The sequence below is a fragment of the Convolutriloba macropyga genome, chromosome 8 (genome assembly GCF_964194025.1).
Source record: "Convolutriloba macropyga chromosome 8, txConMacr16.3, whole genome shotgun sequence".
In the NCBI taxonomy this organism is placed as follows: Eukaryota; Metazoa; Xenacoelomorpha; order Acoela; family Convolutidae; genus Convolutriloba; species Convolutriloba macropyga.
The window spans coordinates 5,849,630-5,861,660 of record NC_134475.1 but is presented as its reverse complement, the minus strand read 5'-3'; the positions used below and the strand labels follow the sequence as shown (position 1 = coordinate 5,861,660).

The 12,031-nt window shown below is 38.4% G+C and overlaps 1 protein-coding gene across 1 annotated transcript in view; it reads left to right on the top strand.

The window, feature by feature from the left end:
• LOC142344412 (metabotropic glutamate receptor-like) overlaps positions 1-12,031 on the top strand; it is a 78,528-nt gene that overhangs the window by 32,430 nt on the left and 34,067 nt on the right. The window contains exon 4 of the mRNA XM_075396030.1: positions 7,993-8,345. Coding sequence (XP_075252145.1) covers positions 7,993-8,345 — 353 coding nt within the window. The remainder of the gene's footprint in view (positions 1-7,992; positions 8,346-12,031) is intronic.

The window sequence follows — 12,031 nt, the reverse complement described above, 5'->3', positions numbered from 1 at the left end:
TAGCGAATTTTTGTGAATTGAGATTTGAATTGTCAAAGTTATTTTCACCTTATGGGCGTTGAAAAATGTTTTTCAAGGCTTAAAAGTTGTTTTTCACCGCATTCATCGCCTTGATCGCAAATCTCACACTTTTAAGCCAAACTCACTGCAATTTTTATATCTTTTAGCATTTAGCGGTAACACCTCGACCCAGTGGGTATTTTTGATTTTCAGCCTCGATTCTCTGAGACTCAATTTCTCAAGCAAAAAGTTGGCTTCATCTTATAATGAACTAAACGTCTAAAGTTTGCTAGATGTTTTTTGATTTCAATGTTTTAAAAAAGTCGGAGTTCACCACATCTTAAAAAAGTTTAATAAACGTGGTTCAAAGTTTCAAAGTTTGTTTTTTTTAGGTGAGGGGGGGGGGGGGGTGTTCAGGGACAAGCATAATTTCATTACTGTCTTGATAGCGAGAGCTCAGGTGAATCAAAATTTTCTGTATCATTGCTAATCACGATCAGTTGAATTCGGAATGTAATAGTTCGCTTTAGTTTTTGTAGGATGTGTTCATGCATAATTTTCAAGCTGAGGTGTCAGACCAAAACTTGCAAAACTTGATACGCGCAGACCAAAATGAACGCACAAAGTGGCACCGTGCATTTAAAGTTACACGGTCTGGGAACACGAAAGAACACAAAAAAGACCGGATCGACAACTTTGAACGCACGAAAGTCCAGATATGGGTAAATTAAACGCACAAATGTCTGATGTAGTACCCTTCAAGTGCACCAGCAATTTTTAAATTAAAACAAAAGTGGCATGAACAGTTGAACTCATTAATGATTCAGTACTCATTTTAGAGTGAAAATTATCTGCGTAGAAAACCTCAACTCACTTCAGTTCAAAAAATGCAATATATTGAACGCAGAAAATATTGTAACCAACTTTTTGCCTCTTTTTGGACAACTCTTTTTTGAAAAAGTTACGCTTTATTATCTGGATGAATGGCAACGCTTTCAACCAATTTGTTCATCAGGCACAATTTTCTTTAGATATTTGAAAACTACTAAGACCTTACGTCTCAACCATAATCCATCATATCTATACTTGAAACGAATACATTATAAAAATTTTGATGACAAACATTTTGAATTAGTATGGAGATAGTCTTGGAACTTGGCGCACGAAATTTTTGACATGGACACTTTTGAACTTACGAGGAACGCACGAATAACCTTGAGCGATCGAAAGTCTTGAGAGACAAGTATTTTCGTAGGGGAAGGTCTGGACATAAACATAATCCGTCTGAGACGGTCTCAACATTCCGTTATTTGTCCTGGCACTTCGTCTTTGATCTTTGGCAGGGAAATAATCTGGTTAAAACGCAAGGTATCTAGCTCAAATGGTCTTCGGAAAACAATTAAATATTTTTGAGTAAAAAATTTAACGGAGTTGGCGAAAAAGCACAAATATGAGAAGGCTTCAGTTTTTACCATTCAACAACTAAAACTAATTATATAGTATAACATGGTCTATAATAATAACTACACGTGCGACCGGATGATCTGTATTTTTCAACGAGCGAAATCAGAACTGAGGAAACTTTACAATTTAAATTTGAATATTTGGCACCCATAACTGAACACCCTCTTTTCTTTATAAGACAGTGGCTGTTATCTTATAATTGGGGTCGTCTACAAGAAGTCGACTCCGCTTTGTTGCGGGGGGGGGGGGGGGGGTGGGGGGCTGAAGTGCTTCCACGTGGAATAATTTTATGAGCCCCAAGTTGCAGATTTCCTGGTGAGATAATTCCAGTTTTTAGTACTGTGGCAGTCTAAAAAGAGGCGAAATGGTATAAGGTTTTCTCCTACACAGATTTTTTGCACGCTCAAAAATGAAATACAATTTAAGAAAAAGATTTGTCAAATAAAAAAAAGTTCTGATCAGACATCAGACTCTTCTTCCGAGACTGAGGTAAATCACATCACAAGCAATGGTCTAACTCAACAGATGTCAAACCTTACAATAGAAAATAAGTTCCACATTTCACCTGGCTCTTTTTACCTCTTCCCGAGAAAGCCAAGAAATTTTATGAAAACCAGGTATTTGAACATCTTTTGGAAGAAACCAGAGTTAAATACATTGGATGGGGCCCTGATTGCGACTCATGGATCGACTCATAATCAATATGTTCCAATTGGTGTTTGCAAAAAATTTTAAGTAAACTGAAACAAATCTCAAAGAACTATCGGACCAAGTAGACAATCTGCTAATTAAAATCGAGAGTGCACTCCATGAAGACGAGGCATTGGCTGGTTTGAACTCCGAAAGAAGTAAAAGAGGAGGTTACCTTCCAGATATCAAAACGTTACTGCACACTAAGGTCCCAACTATCCACTATGTCCCTATCAATGTACGCTACAAATGGTCGGAGCTTTTCTCAGACGTCATTACTGATTACATTAAAAATCCAAACAAAGAACTAAACTGAAGAGAACTGTTTGAATTATCTAAAGTCTTCTTATGTGCCAGTAACAGAGGAAGACAAAAACACGGGCAGAACAACAGTGAAAGATTCTTGAAAGAAATAATCGTTTGAACAGCGAAAAATTTGGAGGGCTATGAAACAAAGTTTTCTCCTTGAAACAACCAAAACGATCAAACAATTGAAACACTGAAGAGATTATCAAACGTGCAGAACTTCGTGCTTCCAGGGCCAATATGACAGAGCAGCAAGAGTCTTGGCTTCTTATGGTTTTTCACCAGTCAGCAAGGCAACTCTATATACTCTGAAAAGATTCCATCCCCGAGAAAAAAGCCTAAAGTAGTTCAACATTTTCCTCCATAAGCTTATCAATTCAGTGGAAAAAGTGTTAAGGAGTAGTTGAACTAGTTTTCTAGATTTACAGTAGCTGGTCCTTCAGAAATGTCTCCCGAAAAAGTTTTGCACGCTGTACTTTATACAGCGTCAGATCAATCACAAAATGCTTTGAGAGTACCGACTAAGTCAGTAAACATATGCTGCCCTGGATGGCTTCCCTAATTTGTTTCACAAGCTTTTTGTATTGCATCGCTCTCAACCAAGCGATCCATTGAGCACTTTATTTTCTGACGCTCTGGACCATTTTAGAGAAAATTCAAGAATCATCGCCAGAGCTTCAACAACATTCCTGGTATCTAGATAACGTTGTCCTGATGGGCTCAGAAGACGATCTCATTAGATCTTGGAATCTTTTATGTGCGCTCGGACTTGATTGCGGCCTCCACGTCAGGGTCGATATGTGTGAGCTGTGGCCCACTGCAGACTTAAACAAACTCGATATAAGAGTAATGGAAAATACTTTTTTGGGCCTTGAGGCCCTTGGAGCTGCGTTAGGAACCCCATAGTTTGTCTGTGAGAGAATTTTAAAAAAGATAGGGAAAACAAGAGTACCTTTTAAAAAGTTGGCCTGCCTTGAAGAACACCAGTGTGCCTTAGGTATCCTACGCTACTGCAGTGGGCAATCAACTGATGTATTTTTGCATTGTCAAATGCCCACAAGTTCAATTATTAAATCCCTAATATTATTTGATGCCCGAAAACATTAGAATATCCTTGGAAGCGGCCTTCCAGGAGTACCCTGGACTCAAGCAGCCCTACCCATAACACTACGAGGGTTGGGTGTTCGTCAATGCCAAGACCAGTATAAAGCATCATACGTTGGTTCTGTTCTCTCCTCTGACGATCTTATTTCAAAAATTACCAATTAAAATTAAAAAAATGCAAAGTTTTTCAGTATCTTTTTTCCAGTTTAGCACAATTGGAAATTTCAGACTTCCCGCAAAAGACTATCCAACTGACCCTTGATAATGAATAAGTTCAAATTCTCAAAGATAATCTAGCTCCTGAAAGAGAATCTGCCCGACTTCTCTCATTTTAAGCTCGACATTCTAGAGCATGGTTGTCTGCTCCCCTATTCCAGCTCTTGGGCTTCACATTGCACCAAATGAGTTTAGAATTAGTGCAAAGTACCGGTTGGGTGTCCCTGTCTACGACGCTGAAAAGAAGTGCACGTTCTGTAAACCAGGAGTTCTTGACGTCTACGGGGATCCTGCCATTGCGTGTCATCGTCGGGGAGACGCAAATGCAAGACATCACCGGATTCGAGATAAAATCGTGTCTGCTTGCTCACCTGTCAATCTCTCACCAGTAGTGAAAAAAAGAACATCATTTCAGGAAACCAATCTCGCTCCGGAGACATCTTTGTCCCGACAAGGAAAACGGGGAAACCTGCTGCATTTGACGTAACTGTTACTTCGTCTCTTCAATCCAGCTCTCTTACTAATGCGGCATCAAAAGCAGGATAAGCACTTGATGCGGCAAATGAACGAAAAAATTGCCTCCACTATGATAACTGCGCATAAATGGAAATCACATTTGTTCCCATTGAAAACTAAATCCTTGGCGGAATATCGGCAAATCTCAAAAGAACACTCAAGCGTTTGGCTGTGTTCAATGAAAACCGTTCTTTCCAAGCGCAGGAGTTGTTTGCAGCTTTCTCTAAACTCTTGCAATCCTTTTCATTCACCGCTTTTCGGGGATCAGTGGCAATGTTGCTGGCAAGGGCTCCCTACTTGACTATTTTGCTTTTTGGGTACTCACCGATCGGAAGGGAGATTGCTTGATCCATTTTTGTCGCAATCATTGTCGACAGTCGTGATTGAGGGGTCCGCCTTAAAGATTTTGGCTCCCCCACTGACCAAAGTGGGGAGAATAAAAACAAATATTTCACACGTGGAAGAATAAAAAAGGCCGATGAATTGAGATTCATAAACTGTTGATCTGTTGCGTTGATAATCACTTTTATATTAAACATGCTAATTGTCAATTAAATATTTGTAATGGAAAAAAAATAGATAGTACTTTTTGCGTCTAACCGTATGCTGTGGGTTATATTTAGGAGAACAATTCTAGTTCGTTTTTCAGTAGAAAGGACTTGTTTTTGATCTAGAGAAATTCTAGAGAATTTTTTTTTTGCAATGCAGTTAAGTAATTTTGAACCCGCTTGGTTTTTGGCGTTTGTTCTACTTTTATTGGTAACCATTTTACTATCCTCCACCCAATTTGATTGGAGCAGTGATCAAATTTTATCCCGTCGAAATTTTTTACAGAGCCCCCAGTGACTATTACATTTTGTGTCGATATTGGTGCCTTAGAGAAATTGTTGTTAGCTTTCGATGTAGGTGTTCATATTTGACCAGTTGACCTCTACTGTAGGTGTTTTGATTCGCTTTCGATGAAAAAAGTTTGCGGAATTGAACCCTTTCGGATAAAGTGGGTTCTCTTATTTTACATATAATAATTGTGTCTGAGCTTGCCAGTTTGTAAAGTTTTTCTTCTGAACTTTTCTAAAACTGAATATGCAACTTGACTTTCCATCTTTTTAAAAAAACAGAGTACTTCACTTTTCTTCCATCCATTATTTTTTGGTCACTGAGTCTGATCTTTTGTTAATTTTTGGAATATCAGAGGATTGATAAAAATAAAGTCAATGGAAAGTGAAGGTTTTTTTGCGCTGCAGTTCAGATATGAGAACAGTTTTGGCATAGTAATTAAATTATTGTTTTATTCGGGCTCAGTAGTACAGTTTCTGATCTACTCTGTTCCCCCCCAGTGTTTTTTTTAATCTTCAAAAATGTAAATTTAAAGTTGTAACCACAACAAAAACGTTTGGTTAAATATTTACATTTTCAAAATCGCCTCGTAAATATATGAATAGTTTGGTCTTTATACTTCAGTAGAACACATTTCTAAAGCCGCTTACTTGTCTATCTATTGGAACACGTTCATGCAGTTTGACCACTTCGCTGCTTAGTTTTTCCTTAAATTTATTTTTAGTTTTCTCTTTTCGGATTTCAATTGGCAAATTATTCCACTTCCTAGAAAAATTTCTAATCAGTAATCTGTCACTCCATTTGGATTGGCACTTATTCTTTGGAAAGTACTGGAGAGTTCTGGAGTTATTGGTCAGTTCGTACTTTTCAAAAATCTTGAATGAGGAGTTTTTGGTTTCTCGACTGCTCTCTTTATATTGTGAGAGGAGGTCAAAAAATTTAAGAAGACAAACGTTTTTAATGAAAAGCTCTGCTGGTAAAATTTTGTCTTTCAATAATAGATCTCTTGCGCTGTCAAACTTTTTGCGCAGGTGTCAAACCTTTATTCCCCAATTTATTTGTCTATTAACTCTCTGAAGTGACTTAACCGACAACGATTGAAAAAAATGCCACTGAAATTGAGATGGGACAAAACAAGTGATTTAAACAGCCCGATTCTTGCTTTTAATGGTAGAAAATGTCTTACTAAGTATATTGACCTAATAGCATTTGCCATTTTTGTTAACGTTTTGTTTTGCTGAATATCAAAATTTAGATTGTTATCAATCATTATACCTAAATAACGACAACTTGTTTTTGGCTCTATGAAAATTCCATTATGAAATTGTTCAATTTTTGATTCACCATTTTTTGAAAAAATCAAAATTTCTGTTTTATCTCTGTTTAAGGTTAGCATATTTTGCCTCATATAACTGTCAGTATTTTCAAATACACTGTTAATTTCGCATAAAAGATTTTCATCAGATTTGGAATGACAAATAATGCATGTGTCATCTGCAAATTGTAAAACATCCTCTCTTTTTTTCATTTTTTCTGGGAAATCGTTGATATAAAGTATAAAAATTAAAGGTCCGAGAACTGTTCCTTGAGGTACTCCGTGATTGATTGTCACCCAGTTCGAATATTCAATGCCGTTCTTTACGCATTGTTTTCTGTTAGATAAAAACGATTCTAGCATTGCAATTGATTCCGTACTAAATCCATATTATGCAATTTTTTCGAGAAAAATTTTGTGAGATATTGAGTTAAAAGCTTATGACCCACAGTTACAAATTATATGTTGTTATATAGCACGTTACTATGTAACATAATAGCACGTGCGCCTTGGGGTCATAGAAGATTTAGGCTCACTAAGCTGGGGAAGGGGGCAAAACAGAATAGATCCACAAATTCTTTTGTTATCACTGAAAGCTTCAACTTTCTTTTTCGCTCAAAAACGTTGTGCTTCACTAGTTCTATAATAGACAAACCCAAGACTCCGATATTTTTAGATTCCATAATTGTGTAGTGTATTCAATTGTTTTGTTCTATAAGTTGTACTTAATCTGTCACTGAATTCTCTCACGTGACTTTTTTGTCGATCACACGCTCATCACATTTGATGCTCTTTTGCATTCTCATATTTTTGGTATCTGATGTATAGAGAACAGCCGCGAATGGAAATTGTCTTAAAATTCGCCTTTTCCTATCAGAGCAATTACTGTAGATAATCTAACCCGATACTTTCGTGTGCAGTCTAGGAATAGACACAGTAATTTAGCACATGCATTTAATTTAGCAGTATGTTGTGCAATAATTAATCAAAACAAAATGTTATTTTTGAGTCCTGAGCGGTTATTCGGGATATTTTTCGTATAAAATTTAACATTCCCAGATCGTTATTCTCCGATCTCGCTTTTTGATTACCCATTTTTCCTGTTATCCCGATAATTGTGCTCTTTTTATTTGTTTTCTTAGACAAAAACGAGGCACTATAGTTGAACAATTGTCCAAGTTGCAAGTGACTTTTGTTTTATGAAAATGAAAGTTTTCTACTGTTAACCAAATTATTTGAGCTAGAATGGTTCTGAAAGTCCCTTTGCAAAGAGTTGGTTGTGTTTTGAATCTAATTTCGCATTTGTCTTTTCTTGTTATCGTTTTTGTAGTAGTTTTTTTGCGCTGGCTTGTTTTCGCGTGCAGGTAAATGATTCTAAAATCCATATCTGGCTCGGATGTATACGGATTGTCAATTTTTCTTCTTTTTTCAACTTCCCCTCCCCCACCCCCTCACATGTCACCCAGAGCCTCCTTCGCGGACCTCATTATATGTCTTAGCTGACAAGAAAAATTTATGGAAGTCAACCCTGGCATATTTTTCAGGACTGAACGGGAACCAGGTAGCTTTCGAAGAGGACGGCGATGCTCCTCCAAACTACAAAATCCTCAACTTCAGAAAGACAAACTCAGGCGCATACGGCTATGTAGAAGTAGGCAGCTACAACCTCAACAAGTTACACTTGAATGCCGACTTGATTCGGTTCCCGAGATCCTCTTCCGCAACTTCTCCTGAAATTCCGACAGCCGAGGTGGCAGATTCGGCGCATAATGTGATGGGAAAACAGACAGAGTATGTGGGCGAGAAGAATGAACGAATTGAGAGCGACACTGACATTCCAGTGTCTATATGCAGTCCAGAATGTCCGGTTGGACAAGTCAAAATCATACAGAATTTGGTAAGCAGCATTCAATTCTAGAATAAGAATTCTAGAATAATAAGAAAGGAAAGAATAAATCATATATGATCCCAGCAAAAAACCAAAGAAATCATATATGATTTTATATATTTTATAGCAATACAAGTATATAGAATCATATATGATTTCTTTTGTTTTATACTAGGATCATATATGATTTCTTTTGTTTTATACTAGGATCATATATGATTTCTTTTGTTTTATACTAGGACCATATATGATTTCTTTTTTTATTATTGTGATCATTTATGAAATCTTTGATCTCATACAATGGCCCTGCACTTTTTTATGCGTTGATTTTTGCGTTTCAAGAATTGTTTGGGTTCATATATGAAAACTTTGACTTCATACAGGTATCATCTATGATTTCTTTGGTTTCATAGTAGGATCGTGCTAAGAAATCGCGCGTGGACAATTTGAAATCATACATGATCCTTGTATGAAATCAATAAAACTTCGGATCTATTCTGCTTTGCCCCTCCCTCCCCCCCCCCCCAGTGTTTTTTACGCCCCCCCCCCCAGTGTTTTTTACGCCCCCCCGTTACAAATGTTGTTATATAGCACGTTACTATGTAAAAAATAGCACCTGCGCCTGTGGGGGGGGGGTAAAAATATAAACCCACTAAGCTAGGGGGGGGGGGGCGGGGGGGGTGTAAAACAGAATAGATCCGGAACTTCAACCCAAGTAATAAAATGAGAAAGAGACATTTTCCAGGCAGATGTTCCAGAACCAAGTAATCTCTACTCAGACCATTTTGGGTCATACTCGGGGCTAATATGCTTCCCAAAGTACATGGTTGTATAAGGGTTGTGTTTGCACAATATTACGAGCAATGATCCACATGCGTCCCCCGCCCACACGAAATTATAGACCATCGTTACAGTTTAATTATCATGATGGGGGGGGGGCGAGGGCTATAGGTTATATGGTTATATGACCACTAAGCTGGGGGGGGGTTAAATTATGTGTTGCGATGTAGCATGTTATTAATTTGGAAAATGACACGCGCTCCTAGTTTTCTGCCCACTATCGCGATGACGTTGGGTGGGGGAGGGGGGGGGGCTGGTAATGCCTGTTGGAGCTGAGCTCGCTAAGCTTGCGTAGGCGGGAAAATAGAAACAAAACACTTTCTGTTGTCCTAGTCATTTAATAGTTATAGTTCTAGTTCTAGTTACAGTTTGTCACGTGAGAAAAAAGAGAAAAGGGGGAAATAACAAAAGTAACACACAGAACTCAACGTAGTAGCCGCAGAAAACGGCTGAAAGTACAACTCAGCAAAGCATTGCAAAACAAATTGTCTTGAGCAGTAAATAACGTGTTACTGTGTCTTGAACTAGAAATATTCCTGAGAAGTAAATTGTTACTGTGTCTTGTATTCAAAATATTATTCTTGAGCAGTAAATTCTGTTACTGTGTCTTGCATCAACGAATTATTGGAGCTGAAATTCAACTGTTACAACCCCAACTTCTGGTATTCTCAACTTGTGAGTACAAACAGCAAAAGCCAACTTAGGTTTAAATTTAAATATTTTTGCACAAACAGGTCTTAGACATATATCTTTGTCTTCGATTTGTTTTTTCTATCGGATTGAACTGGTATACATAAAGAGATCCCGTATGGTGTGATCTGTAGCAATCCAGTTCAAATTGATAGTTGAAAAAACTAAGATCAGCGAATAGTTACGAACTAAAATAGTTAATGCAACGGTAAGTACACCAGAGCGGATATACAGTTACAAAAGCGAACTGCATAAACGAAGTATCCGGACAGATTTTGTAACCACTCAGAACGAACTGGGCGGTGTAAAACTTTCTTTGTGAAACACAAGGAGAGCAGCCGTTACATTTGGTCCGCCGACCCGGACAGTGGAATAAACTGCTGTCCAACCCAACAGTTGAAGTGACGAAGTCATCGACGAACGAGAACAAAACTCAACGAGCAATTCAACAACGCAAAGCCAATTAGGCAAAGCAGATAGGAACGTTGAAAAGCATAACTCAATTAAAGCAAACAAACAAAGGAGCTGTAGAGATTCAAGCTGCATTCCCGAAGTACACAAGAAGTGACTCCGTCACAGAGTCAAAGCGTTTTGTATCGACAGATCAACAACTTGAGAAACAACTGGATTGAGAAGCAGGAAGAAGAGTTTGAGCTCATTAAGAATCGAGATCTACCAAGCAAGCTCAAGACTCTTTATCAGCAGATATGCAATTGGACGACAGCGTTCAAAAACTCGTGAATAAGAAAGCTGAGACTCTCCGAGACCCAGATATTTCTTTTAAACGCAAACTTGAGACAAAAAAATACTTTCAATATTTGAACGCAGAGTGGTTACCGTATATCAACGGAGAGACAAACATGTCAAGCCAGCAAAGCCAGTCAACTCTTCATGCCAATGAAGAGCAACCGCCTGCGAATAATGTGCATCAGTTAGAACAAAACGTTGGAATTCCAGAGGTTAACCAAAACCATGATAGCACAAGCTATGCAACGACGAATACGGTTACACGAATCGTGCAGACAATCAACCAGGATACAGAAAACGGTTCGGAAACATCCTCAGGGAAAAGAAGGATTGAAGAAAAAATGAGGGACTTCGAAAATGAATTCGAAACAAAGTTGCAACTTGAAAGAACGCATTTTGAGAGAAAGAAACTTGAGCTAGAAATGCAAATGAAAAAAATAGAGATGAAACATCAGCTTCGGGAAAAGGAGAGAGACCTAGAGCGCCAATTGCAAAGAACAGCATTGGAGAAAGATGACTTACGTTCTCAATCGTCTAAGGCGCGTGACAAGTCACCTTTCAATTGGACCCCAAAAGAGAGAGAGAGAGAGAGATGTCACGGAGTGGGCGAATTCGATGAACGACACGCAAACACGTCAGCACTGAACGAAATACGCATAGGCATTACCCATGGTACCTCAACTCTCGTGAACGCTCAGTAAGCGCTGAAGAGCGGGATAAATCGCCGATAGCTCGAAGGCACTACAACACTGGACATTCAATCAGTAGTTTACCAAAATTGAGGTTGAACAAATTTGACGGAAACCCGCAGGAGTGGCCTGAGTGGTCTAGCATGTTCATAGCAACAGTAGATAAACGCATGATACCCGGCTCAGAGAAAATGAGCCATTTGAAGACTCTGCTAGCAGGCAAAGCAAAATCTGCAATCTCGGGAATGGGCTATTCTGGACAGTTTTATAGTGCTGCCTGGAACATTTTAGAAAAAACATTTGGAAGAACGCATGTAATTACAGATGCGCACCTCGAGAGCCTACGAAAAGCTAATCAAGTGAAACCTCATGATTCAACCAGCCTGATTAATTTTTCTGTTATTGTATCTCACTTCGTGAACGTGCTCAAAGAGTACAAACATATTGGTGATTTGCAATCAAGTTCGACATTGTACATGGCAGTTGATAAGCTACCTCAAGTTCTTAAAGAAAAATGGTGGTTCTACGTCGATGACAAAGACAAGGACTGGCCTGATCTAATCATGTTTGAAAAATGGCTATCACAAATGGCATTCGTGCATGAAGGGTTTTCATCGTTTAAAGGGGAACAGAAAGAAGAAGATCGACACAACACAAATAGAGAAAAACGATTCTCGAAGACATCGAACTTCAGTGCAAGTTCAAACTTGTAAGAAACCAAGCAGACGC